This window comes from Aquarana catesbeiana, linkage group LG04, assembly GCF_042186555.1.
Source record: "Aquarana catesbeiana isolate 2022-GZ linkage group LG04, ASM4218655v1, whole genome shotgun sequence".
NCBI classification, from domain to species: domain Eukaryota; kingdom Metazoa; phylum Chordata; class Amphibia; order Anura; family Ranidae; genus Aquarana; species Aquarana catesbeiana.
In genome coordinates this window covers 286,254,400-286,267,323 of record NC_133327.1, presented here as the reverse complement: position 1 = coordinate 286,267,323, position 12,924 = coordinate 286,254,400, and the positions used below count along the sequence as shown (strand labels likewise).

General features: G+C 43.1%; 1 protein-coding gene across 1 annotated transcript in view; it reads right to left on the bottom strand.

The window, feature by feature from the left end:
• Positions 1–12,924, bottom strand: part of MCPH1 (microcephalin 1) — a 536,838-nt gene that overhangs the window by 512,122 nt on the left and 11,792 nt on the right. Inside the window, exons 2-4 of the mRNA XM_073626649.1 lie at positions 9,196–9,287; positions 8,998–9,116; positions 5,259–5,346 (exon numbers count right to left, since the gene is read on the bottom strand). Coding sequence (XP_073482750.1) covers positions 5,259–5,346; positions 8,998–9,116; positions 9,196–9,287 — 299 coding nt within the window. The remainder of the gene's footprint in view (positions 1–5,258; positions 5,347–8,997; positions 9,117–9,195; positions 9,288–12,924) is intronic.

Here is a 12,924-nt window from a genome sequence, read left to right as displayed (position 1 = left end):
GCGGTACTATGCTACCTTCCACTCTCTGCTCTGATGTTAAGAGGAGAGTGGCAGAGGCTGGGGGGAAGGATCTACCCATCTGTTGCCTTTGGTTGACAGGTAGATCACGATCAATGGTTTTACATAAACTTTATTGGATCCATTGATTAGATTTCCCCATAATAACCTTCCTGGGGGCTGAGAGCCTGAGCCAGCTGCAATCGCTCCTTCCACTCTGCTCAGAGCTGACCGAAAACCGAGTGATCAGTAGTTATGTGATCACACAGTTCTCAGGTTTAGAGCCAGTGTGGGGGGATTGTGCAGCATGGAGGTGATTATGTATGTATGTTTTCTTTTTGCATTCCCACACTTCTCCTTAAAAACTAAATGTGCTCTCCCTCTGCTGGCACATCGACTTGATAAAAAAGAGACATTGCTCTGAATCACATTGCCATGGCAAACAGTGACACTCTCCTGCCCACTGATCATACACATCAAGCTCTACGGATTTCTTGTACAGCATGCATACTGACACACAGCTGCCCTGCCACACTGCTGACAGGTGCCTCTAGGATTTTCAACACACCACTACCAAGCTTCCTGGATTGAGGCTGTCAGCTACTCTCTGATCTCTCCCTGCTGCTAAAACTTTAAATGGATCTGTAAGTTGCATTTGATCATCACCGCTGATATGGATGAAATGTAGCCCTTTCACTGCCATCATACACTAGCATCTCCAGGTTATTCATCACGACTCATTTGGATGAAGTTTAACCCTTTCACTTCTAGGATTTCTAAAATGCTCATAAGCTGTGCCTTGCGCTAGAACGTGTTTTTTTTCTGGGTGTTGAAACTTGTACACATGTGTTTCAAGACCAGTGTTTTTTCTTAAATACTTCCCACCCACGCCAATTCTGACATTTCTCTCCTAAATATAAAAATCAGTATTTCTTTGCTAGAAAATTACTCAAAACCCCCAAACCTTAAAGGAAAAAAAAAAAAAAAAACACATTGATCTCTGCTTTCTAGGGGGAAAATTGTAGTGTTTACATCTGCCAAGACGTTGCTTTAGGCCTCCCAGGGTCACAGAGATGGCTGGGGACTATCCAGGGAACGTCCGCTTCCACTGCCTGTAAAAGCATTTTCACTTTTAAACCCTTCATTTTTCTGTTGTATTACTGTCTTTTTTCCTTTGTAGTACTTTTTTCTGTAAATATTGTGTTTGCACCATTGTTCAACTGTCTTTTATTAAACAATATTCCAAAATTGTAAAGCAGTAGTAAACACTGCCTGGGCATGTGTACCTAAAGGTAAGCTTATAATAAAGCTTACTTGTAGGTAAAGGAATATCTCCTAAACATGCACCGTTTAGAGCAGAGGTCAGCAACCTTTTTCCACCTAGGGCCAGATTCAATGTAAGTGAATGCATGGAGGGCCGCATTCACCTGCTAGTAAATTAACATAACAACCCCTTACATTACACAGACCCCGTACCTCTGGACCCCTTTACATTACACAGCCCCCCTTGCACATACAGCCACCCCCCCCCCCCCCCATGTTACGCTTTAAAATTACGCACACCTGTGGAATAGTGACAAACTACGGTACCTAAAATTCCCCATAGGCGATGCTTTAAAAAAAATGATATAGGTTACAAGTTTAGAGTTACAGAGGAGGTCTTGTGCTAAAAATATTGCTCTCGCTCTAACGATTGCGCCGATACCTCACATGTGTGGATTGAACACCGTTTACATCTATGCTCGCGACTTAGGTATGCGTTTGCTTCTGCACGCAAGCACGGAGGGAGGTGGCACTTTTAAAAAAAATGTTTTCTTTATTTTAAATTTTTTTTTTCATTTATACACTGTCCCCTTAAAGAGAAAACTCTGATCACTTATTGCTGTCAAAAGGAATGTAAACATCCCTTGTGACAATAATAGGCAGTGACAGGTACTCTTTATGGAGGGATCTGGAGTCTATAAGACCCAAAAATCCCTCCTTTGCACTTAAAAGCATTTAAAACAACAAGTTTGGCTCTTTTTAAGGCTGTCATTTTTTTAAATTTGGCTCCCTGAAGTCTTCTGTAAACCAGAAGTGATGTCATGACATTGCTTCCGAGTTACTAGATTCGAGAGCCGATCAAAGCCGATCCCGGCTTCGTTCGGGTCTTCGGCCAGCCAGCAGAGGTTCCAGGTGGTCGCTCGGGCCTCTAGGTGGGATGGGAGGGCCCGGCGGCTGCTATCCCGCTGCTTGGGATAACAGCTGAGGGGGCTTCTTAGCTGCTTCGGTTGTTATCCCAAGAAAGCTGACCGCAGTTAAAATGTCCGCGGGCCGGGTGCACTGAATGAGGACATTTAGCGGCGGCGGGCTGGGTGTGGCCCACAGGTTGCCGACCCCTGGTTTAGGGGATATTTCACCGTTTCTGCAGCCGGTGACATCACATACTCATGACATCCCTTCAAACCTCTGTGCCACAGCTATGACGCCATTGTGGCTGGGTCATTCAAATTGCCTGGAGCCCAGGAATCCATAAGGAAAGCCAGGTGAAAATGAAAGCCCTGTCAGTTATGACAGCGTACTGCTAGATGGCTTTGTGTTGAGGTAAAGCTTTCATATTGTGCCAATATGCTAGTGGCAGTGATTGATTTGGGTATAAAGGGTTCCTTAGTTAACCAAATCCACAAATTGTCACAAGTTGGTGAAGGTGGCTAGGGTCTGATGCCACGTTTGTCACATTGTCAAATTAATTGACATACAGTTTATAAACTTAAAATTTGGTTTGGGCATCCAGGGTTCAATTGCCACTTGTCAAGAAAGGGCTTAATGAAGCACTCACCTAAACACTAATCTGAGTACATCATATTACAGCATGAAAACTATTTAAAAAATAAAAACTTTTTTCATAGCATTTTCATGCCTCTAAGAGTGGCTATAGACATTGAAGGGTGGTCAGATGTACATATACCCTCAAGTACACTCATTTCTCTGCACTCAGAGACATTGCAATTCTTGCAACAGCTCTCCTAGTCGTTTCCTATATGACCCTGTGCTGTTTAAGTGATTGTAATGTCTCATTTTTTTCCCCCCCTATAAAAATAACAAACATGTTATACTTCCCTGCTCTTTTGCAGTGGATTTGCACAGAGCAACCCGGATCCTCCTCTTCTCGGGTCCCTCTTTTGTGATCCTGTCCCCTCCCCCCTGTTCAGTTCCCCCACAGCAAGCAGCTTGCTATGGGGTCACCAAGCCAAGTCACAGCTCCCTGTGTCCATTCAGACACGGAGCCCTGGCCCCGCACCCTCTCTCCTGATTGGCTAGCTGATTTTAATTGACAGCAGCGGCAGCCAATGGCGCCGCTGCTATGTCTCAGCCAATCAGGAGGGAGAATCTCGGATGGCTAAGACACTAGTGGACATCACTGGACAGAGAGGGACCTCAGGTAAGTGTTAGAGGGGCTGCTGTGCACAGAAGGCTTTTATCTTAATGCATAGAATGCATTAAGATAAAAAAAAACCTTCTGCCTTTACAACCCCTTTAATTTGCAAAGTTGCATTTATTTCCTTTATCATTCTGCTAGCATCATCAAAGTTTCAAAAATACAGTTGACATTTTATTTCCCTATATTCTAGTTATGGCGACGTTAAGGCATGCAATTGCTGCACTGAGAATTCACAAACACAAAGTTCACTGATAATTTCAGTGTCATTTTATGGCACTACAGATTAAAAACCTTGGCCGAAAGAAAACACTCTGTACAGCATTTTTATAAACAATGTATTTTATAGGTATGTGCCTTTCACATACAATAAACTACAAAATGTACTATAGCCACAATAATGTAAAATGAAGATCTGAATTATTAAACGGCAATTTGGTAAACAGACTTTTGCTTAATAATAATCTTTTATGCATTCAGAACAGAAAGCAAAAGGTTTTACGATTTGGATTTACTGCTACTGTTACTGGCTGCCTTCAGCAGATTGGGAAAAAAATAAAACTGCAGCCGCTGCCATTCCTGGTAAGGTAACCCGGCAGTGAAGTTTCCCTACTGCGCATGCGCACTACGCCTTCTAATTGGTCCGGTGGCGGAGGAAAGAGGAGGGGGCCAAACTTTCCCCAGAATATAGTGAATGTGGTGAAGCTTCACTTTGTAAAAAATAACCAATCAGGTGCAAGGAAATAAAAAAAAAATAAAAATTGTTCTCTATGTGCGATGTTTATGCCAAACACAGGTATCATATACATTTGGTCTCCTAGTTACAAACGTCCGACTTACAAACGACTCCTACTTACAAACGGAGGGAGACAACAGGGAGCGAGAGAAAATCTACCCCTAGGAAGGGAAATTCACTCCTGTAAGAGTTATGGGAAAAAAGGTACCTCCACTGAGGCTTTATCACCAAGGCTTGTTTCCACAACCCAAAATTTTCTAAATCCAATTGTCATTGGGATAGAAAGTGAGGTGAAATCGTCTGAACAGGGGCACAGACAGCAAAACAAACCTTACAGGGGTGTTAACCCTTCCCTACGCTATCCAAAAAGCCTAAAAAAAAAAAAAATTCTGGCTGGAGCTACACTTTAAAAATGTACCTGTTCCGACTTACAAACAGATTCAACTTAAGAACAAACCTACAGCCCCCCATCTTGTTTATAACCCAGGAACGGCCTGTAACTGGCTGACAGGAGATAAACGAATGACGTGTAAATCATTAAAAACGTGACAATTTTCTCTTCAGTTAAATAGGTTGTTTCTTAAAGTATAACTATAGGCAAAACTTTTTTTTTCCTTTATTTTAGATGGAGTAAGAAAGGGTTATAATCCGTAATTTATTTTTTTTTTCACCATCTGTGTCCTATTGCAGAGGCGTCACTTCACTTCCTGTCCCATAGCAAAACAGGAAGTGAAAGGAAATCGTTGCAAATTAAGGGAATTCCTTGGGGACCCCCATTGGAAGATTTCACCTCTATTACTTTTCTGGGAACAACCCACAATTTGGGATTTTCTTTTACTTTCAATGGTAATGGTAAACAGGACAAATAAAGAGAGCGATAGAATCTCCCTAACAGAGGCACAGACAGCAATACAAGTTGAAAGGGGTTCTAATCCCTCTATATAAAACTAGAAAAAAAAAAAGTTTAGCCTTTAGCGATACTTTCAAGTGGTTGTAAAGCCTAAACATTTTTTACCTTAATGCATTTCTTGCATTAGGGCAAAAAATGTTTAGGTATCAGCATAATTTACAATCACTTTAAGGCACATCATATAGCATTTTACTTACTTTCTTTTTCATAAGATGTGGCAAACCTTCATTCGGATTCAGTGCTGGAAATAAGGATTCGTCAACATGAGAAGCTGCTTCTCTACATCTGAAAAAGACAAACGTAATGTAAAACATTGTGATGAACACCGAATGCTTAGGTTTATAACCCTAAAACAAACCTGTGGTCAGACTATAGACATTGTAGTATTTATAGATTTGTAATAAGAAGCAATGCTGCATTCATACTATAAAAGAGTGCCATGCTTGCAACACCATTCATTGTTAATACGCAGCAAACTGCACTTCATCACATGTAGGGCAGCCCATTGAAACAAATGGGCTGCTCTATGCAAGAGGTGATGACGCATAAAAAAAAGCCATATAAGTGGCATGGTGTAAATGAGGTCTAAAAGAAGGGCCTTTGGGTCAGCTTGGAGTTAAAGCGGAGGTCCAGCCCCCCCACGAAAAATTAAAAGGCAGCAGCTACAAATACTGCAGCTGCTGACTTTTAATATATGAACACTTACATGTCCAGGGAGCTCCTAATGTCGGCACCCCAGCCAATTTTCGGATCTTCTGAGTGCAGCAGCCGCTGCCATTCCTGGTAAGGGAACCCGGCAGTGAAGCCTTACTGCGCATGCACGCTGTGCCTTCTAATTGGTCCGGTGGCGGAAGGAGGAGGAGGGGGCGAACTTCCCCCAGAATTTAGTGAATGTGGTGAATGAAGCTTCACTTTGTAAAGAATCAGGTGCAAAGAAATAAACAAAAAAAAAAAAATGTTCTCTATGTGCGATTTTTATACCAAACACTGGTATCATCTGCAGATTTCTTTTCTGTGCAGGAATCTGCAACATGTATGCAGTTTTCTGCACGGGAAAAAAAAAATGACATAACGTCAACATTGGTGTGAATAGAGCACATAACTGATGTCCACGTGCCAGAAAAAATAGTGTAAACTGAGCTTGACGTTTTGAATACTTTCAAGTGCAGAAGAGGAGTCTGTGGTCTTGGAACCCCGATCCCTCCATAAAGAGTACCTGTCACTGCCTATTACTGTGACAAGGGATGTTTACATTCCTTGTGACAGCAATAACAAGGATAAAAAAAAAAAAAAATATTTAAAAGGACAGTGCAAAAATAAAAAGTTTAAATCTACAGAATATCGCCACCTGATATTGGCTTGAAAGGCAGCCAACAAATCTGTATCAGCCCTGAAAAAACAATATCGGTCGGCTCCCAGCATGAGCTTTGATTAACAGTCTGGTTTTACTGTCCCTATACTGTGCAAAGGCAAAAATGGCATTACCCAACAGGAAAATAACAGTCTTGGGGAAAGCAAAGTTTTCATTATTTCGTATGCTCCAGGGAATTGTTTATGAGCTAAATAGTAGTTTCACTACACATTCAATAAAAAAAAAAAAAAAAAAAAAAAAAAAAAGGATTTCTTTAAAGTGGACCTTTCAGAAACTTTACAAGTCTCGATGATTGCGTCACAACACATAGGAATAGTAACATTTTTTTTTTTTAAATCCTATGCCCTTTATCATGAAAAAGCAGCCCTTGAGGTCCAGTCAAGTGACTTTGCCTAGACAGAAATTATGTCATCATTCTGCTGCAAAGCAGGATGAAGCATTTCTCAGCCTCGTATCCCCCAGTGCCCACATAGAAGATTGTAAGCCTGTAGCAGTTCACAAGGTGGAAGGCTACCGCAAGGGCAATGTGTCAGGCATTTGCAAACACAACCAAGAATTCAAAGGCACCAAGATATAGATGATGGTGCCCTATCTAAGCCAGCTTCTCAGTCCAGGAAGGATGCTCACCCTGAACAATGGCGCTATCTTTCTTATGAGGAAAGCTAAAGACTGAGTTCACCTTTTTTTTTTCCTAGATTCCAGCTACCCCCGCACCAATATAGCATTAATGTACTTATTTTGCAAAGATTAAACAGCTTTCCATTTATTCTACACACGCTTACCTCACTTTCTTCATAGCCGTTTAAAAACAGCTTGATTACTTCTGCCTTACTTCCTGGGCACTTTAAAATCATGACACAGGAAGGGGATCTCATTAGCACACACCCTGCATCATCTACCCAACTCCTTCCTGTGTCATGACCTAACGTCTGCCCAGGAAAACGTATCAGTTACAGAGGAGACATACTATTTAACACTAGCAGGGATTCTTACAATGAACATCTCATTTACGTAAAACCTCCATCCAAAAAAGAAAAAAAAAAGATTTGCTGTAACTGCTTATAAAGTTATAACTGGAGTTTGGCTTCAATGTGATAGATGTACTAGCAGATTTTTAGCACTGCCCTCCCCCCAGACTGACAATGCTGTTGTCCAAAGATTCCCCCCGTGTTCCTTCATCTAGAGTGGGAGCACTGTAAAAAAGGGGGTAAGTTAGTGGCCAATTCACCAGGTGAAAACAGAGGGAAAAAAAAGCCTAACCAAAGAAAACTAATGCAGCCACCACATCTAATGATAGGTAAGCTCCAATACAAGTATATTTCATTACTGGTTTAGGGTTTAACGCCACTTTACGATATTTTTTGATTCATGTAGCATTTAATTCCTGGGATGCATCTGCCCTTAGCTAAGGCACACTGGCAGGTGTGCTTAGCTGAGAAAACCCCACCTCCCCTCCAGAAGACTCCTGTGATGTATGACATAATTTGACTAGACCTGGAAACCAGGAGGAAGGAACCGAAGACATGTATAAAAAAAAAAAAAAAGGAAGAAAAGTTTAATACAAGTAAATATGATATACTTTCCTATCTACCGTATTTATCGGCGTATAACACGCACCGGCGTATAACACGCACCTCAATTTAGGAGGGAATTTTAAGGAAAAAAAACTTTTAGGAGGGAAGTTGAAGGGAAAAAAACTTACATTTAAATGCCCATAATTGCAGCCTTCTCAGTGCAGCCTTGCCCCAGTCCAGCCATGTCAGTGCAGCCATGTCAGTGCAGCCATGTCAGTGCAGCCATGTCAGTGCAGCCTTGCCAGTGCAGCCTTGCCAGTGCAGCCTTGCCAGTGCAGCCTTGCCAGTGCAGCCTTGCCAGTGCAGCCATGTCAGTGCAGCCATGTCAGTGCAGCCATGTCAGTGCAGCCTTGCTAGTGCAGCCATGTCAGTGCAGCCATGTCAGTGCAGCCTTGCTAGTGCAGCCATGTCAGTGCAGCCATGTCAGTGCAGCCTTCCCCAGTGTCCAGTCCAGCCTTGCCCCAGTCCAGCCTTGCTGAAGCCTGTGAGCTTCAAAATTGCCGACCGCGATTTGAAAATGGCGCCGCCGGCGCCGAAATACACAGAGCCGGTCCTCGGCTCTTCTCGGCGGCTCTCGTTTACTTTCGGTTCCACTCGGACGGTGAGCGGAGCTATCCGAAACTAGCCGAGTATACTCGGCTAGGTTCGGGCGGCGCTCGAGTGAAACCGAAAGCCGCCGAGAAGAGCCGAGGACCGGCACTGTGTATTTCGGCCCTGGCGGCGCCATTTTCAAATCGCGGTCAGCGATTTTTTAATTCTGACAGGTCAGGATCGCAGGGGATCGGCGTATAACACCTACCCGCGATTTTCCCCTGATTTTAAGGGGAAAAAAGTGCGTGTTATACGCCGATAAATACGGTATTTACTAATGATAGCAGCATAAGGATTACAAATAATGTTGTCTGTAGGAGTGAAGTTCTGCTTTAATCGCTGAAACTTAATAATTTAAAACTTTACAACTCTATTGTTGTAAAAATGTAAAATACTCACTTATCAACCCAAAGGACAGACACCAGTTTGACTCCACTTTTAACTGCTTTGTCCCATGTACTCTCACTGCCATCTTTAAAAACAACATGGGTAACTTGTTTGTTTAGTCGCTTTGTAACCTGTAGACAAACAAGTAATCATTAATAAAGACAAGCTGACATACGTATTTGGTTTAGCAATAACTATGTGTTTTCTTACCTTTGCGCCCAAATTAAGGAGCTGCTCAGTAAAAGACTGGGAGTAATTTTCTGTTCTGCTGGATGACCACACTTCCACATAAGCTATAACACCTGTAAAAAAAAAAGTGTATGCTAAGCATTTTATCAACATCTTCAGTGAAGGGCTTTTTGCTTTTAACCAGGTTTCCAGTATACAGTTGCGAGTTATGCTGCATGTACTTATCTTTCACTCTTGGCCATTGTAAGGTCCATCAAGACCTAAAAATATTTTCAAGGGTTCCTCTGAATTAAAAAGATTGAGAAAGGCTGGTATAAACACTCACCATTCTCGGTTTCAGTAATCTTTCACACTAGTAATTTCTATATATAAAGAACTTGCAAGCATGCCACAGTGGAACTACTATCTTCTCATTGTCAGCTAGCAAACCCACATCTGAAACACCGCCCAGTCTGAAAGGAGCTGAGCCTGTAAACTTAAAAAGGTGGAAGGGTAGCAGATTATCCATGAAAACAGATTTCTGTGGCACAGGAACTGGCATTGGGCAAGAAGCTGCTTCCCAAGCTCTGGAACATGAGATCAGTGAATCTGGCTATAGTGTTTTTTTTTTTTGAAAGCCCATGGCGTGCTATAGTTACCCCAAGAACTAGGCAATACCAGTTTTGGAGTAAACCAGAATAAGAACTACCGTTTATACTCGAGTATAAGTCGAAATTTTCAGCCCTTTTTTTTGGGCTGAAAGTGCCCCCCTCAACTTATACTTGAGTCACCGCCGTCTGTCTGCATGATTAGCGTGTCATGCAGGCAGACGGCGGCCAGCGTGTGATAATACCGTTCGGAGGCTATTCCAGCTTTCAAAAGTCGCGCCTCCTGCTCATCTGTGATAGGCTGAACACTCCATTTCCCAGCAGTCAGTGTACAGCCTATCACGGACATTCTCTCATCCTCGTCCGTGGAATGAGAGAATGTCCGTGATAGGCTGACCGCTGACTGCTGAGTATTCTGCCTATCACAGACGAGGAGGAGGCGCGGCTTTTGAATAGTGGAATGGCCGCCGAAGTGTATTATCCCACGCTGATCGGAGGATGGAGATCGCCACAGGGAGGATGGAGATCGCCACAGGGAGGATGGAGATCGCCACAGGGAGGATGGAGATCGCCACAGGGAGGATGGAGATCGCCACAGGGAGGATGGAGATCGCCACAGGGAGGATGGAGATCGCCACAGGGAGGATGGAGATCGCCACAGGGAGGATGGAGATCGCCACAGGGAGGATGGAGATCGCCACAGGGAGGATGGAGATCGCCACAGGGAGGATGGAGATCGCCACAGGGAGGATGGAGATCGCCACAGGGAGGTTGCACAGGGACAAAGGACACATGTACAGGACAAAGGACACATGCACAGGATACAGGTAGGCTGCACAGGACACAGGGAGGCATGCAGCTGCAGATGGGCATTGTTGACCCTCTTTTTCCACTTACTGTAGCTGCTGCATTTCTCACCCTCGTCTTATACTCGGGTCAATAAGTTTTTCACAGTTTTTTGTGGTAAATTAGGGGCCTCGACTTATACTCGGATCGACTTATACTCGAGTATATACAGCATTTGAAAATGTACACAGAATATATACACCACAGGATGACATCCCCCTTCCTTATGATCATATTACCCTAACAATACAATCTGTAACCAGGAATATAATAACAACCGACATATACTACAAACATTAAGTTAATTAGCCACCTGGAGGTCTCATTTCAGGTGAGACTTTCTGATTTCAAGCTCACTTAAAACAATACACATTATTACAAGTATAAACAGATCCCTCAATAGTTTGCTAACAGACAGACAATAGGTGTGTAAATTAGCACCAACAACAATGGGTGAAAGACCCTTAGGCTGCTTTCACACTGGGGCGGTAGGGGGCGTCGGCGGTAAAACAGCGATATTTTTCAGACCTCCCCGCAGGCGGCCGAAAAAGGGCTAAAACCACTCGTACTGATTTCAATGGGCAGGAGCGGTTTAGGAGCGGTGAATTCACCGCTCCAAAGATGCGGCTTGCAGGAGATTTTTTCTTCTCCTGCCAGCGCACCGCTTTAGTGTGAAAGCCCTCGGGCTTTCACACTGAACAAACAGCGGAGGCTGTTTTGGGGCGGTTTGCAGGCGGTATTTTTAGCGCACTAACGCCTGCAAACCGCCCCAGTGTGAAAGGGGTCTTAGGAGGCGCACTAGACCTACTTGCAATAAACACATTATAGCAGGCAACCCCAGACAGGTAGCTTGCTGATGACATCAACATCTGCTATTAGTCCCACAGTGTGGAGCAGTCCTTGCTGAAAATGTGGCAAATGTGCCAAATTTTAGGACTGAGCAGGAAGTAATGGAGAAGTTTTCTATGAACTAACTGGAAGCTAAGGCAGGCCATACATGGGTTGAATTACGAAAGAATTTTCTTTCGAAAATCTTATCTAAGAATTTTTGTTCGTATTTCGCACCATTAGGGGGCTGCAGCAACAGCCGATTTTTGTGCAGCAATCAAATTTGAGTAATCGGACATATTGCAAATTTTTTTGAAAAACAAACGATTTTCTAATCAATGATGGGAGAATCGTGCGAGAAATGTAATCGAAAAAGAAATGAGCATGTGGAAGGAAAGAAAATTCCCGGAAAGAAAAGACGATTCCCAGCCACGAAAATTCTTTTCTGTAGCAACATGAGGTGAAATTGAAGGCTTGGTTGGCCGAATTTCAAAATCAATGGTGGCACCATCGATTTACAAAACGCGCTAATTTTCTGATTTTCAAAAGAAAATTCCTTTGAAAATCGACCATGTATGGCCAGCCTAAGGTAATATCTGTCCTAAAAGAAAACTTTTTCTTTTCCGCAATATAGGTACATTAATAGTATGTTGGTACATGGGGGGCTGGAATTCAGAAAAAGAAAAAAAAAGGTGAACTTAGCCTTTAAATACCTGCTCTGTGCAATGGTATTGCACAGAGTGGTCCTGAACCTCCTCTTCTGGGGTTCCCCAACGGCAATCTTGGTTCCTCCCTTTCTGTGTCTGCCCCATAGCAAGCCACTAGGGACATACTGTACATGCAGTCTTGCTTTTGAGCCGGTCTGTGTGTCCCTATCTCCTTGCTCTGGATTTGACTGACAGCAGCATGAGCCAATGGTTCTGCTGCACTCAACAAAGCATGTTAGACTAAGAAGAGGAGAGAGAAGATCTGCAGTTGGGTACAGCACTGGATTGCTACAGGAGTCCGGTTAATACTTGAGGGGGAGGAACACACAGCGGAAGTTTTTTTTTTTACTTTAAGGTATGACTAAGCCCTGGTTAACAGCCAGTGCAGCTTTGATGTCACGCTACTGCAGCACGAATTCAAAGCTGACTAGCAGTACAATTTCATGTGCAGCTTGCTGACATCTGTGCAACGTCATTTAACAGACGTCGATGCAAGTTAAACTGAAAACGCACAGAAATAGCGCAGGAACCTTTTTCAAAGTCGTTGTAGCGATTTGATCTGTTCTATTGCCGCAAATGGGGTGTGACTTTGAACTGTCAAGTCGCAAGTTGGAACCAGTGCTTAAGGCAGCAATTGTTTTTTTTTTTTTTTGCAACACCTGTCAGGGTTAAATTACTGTCTGTGCCCCCGTTAGAGACATTCACCCTCTCTATTTGTCCTGTTTACGGTTATCATCAAAAGCAAAAGTAAAGAAAACACAAAATTTTGGGTTGTCCCCAGA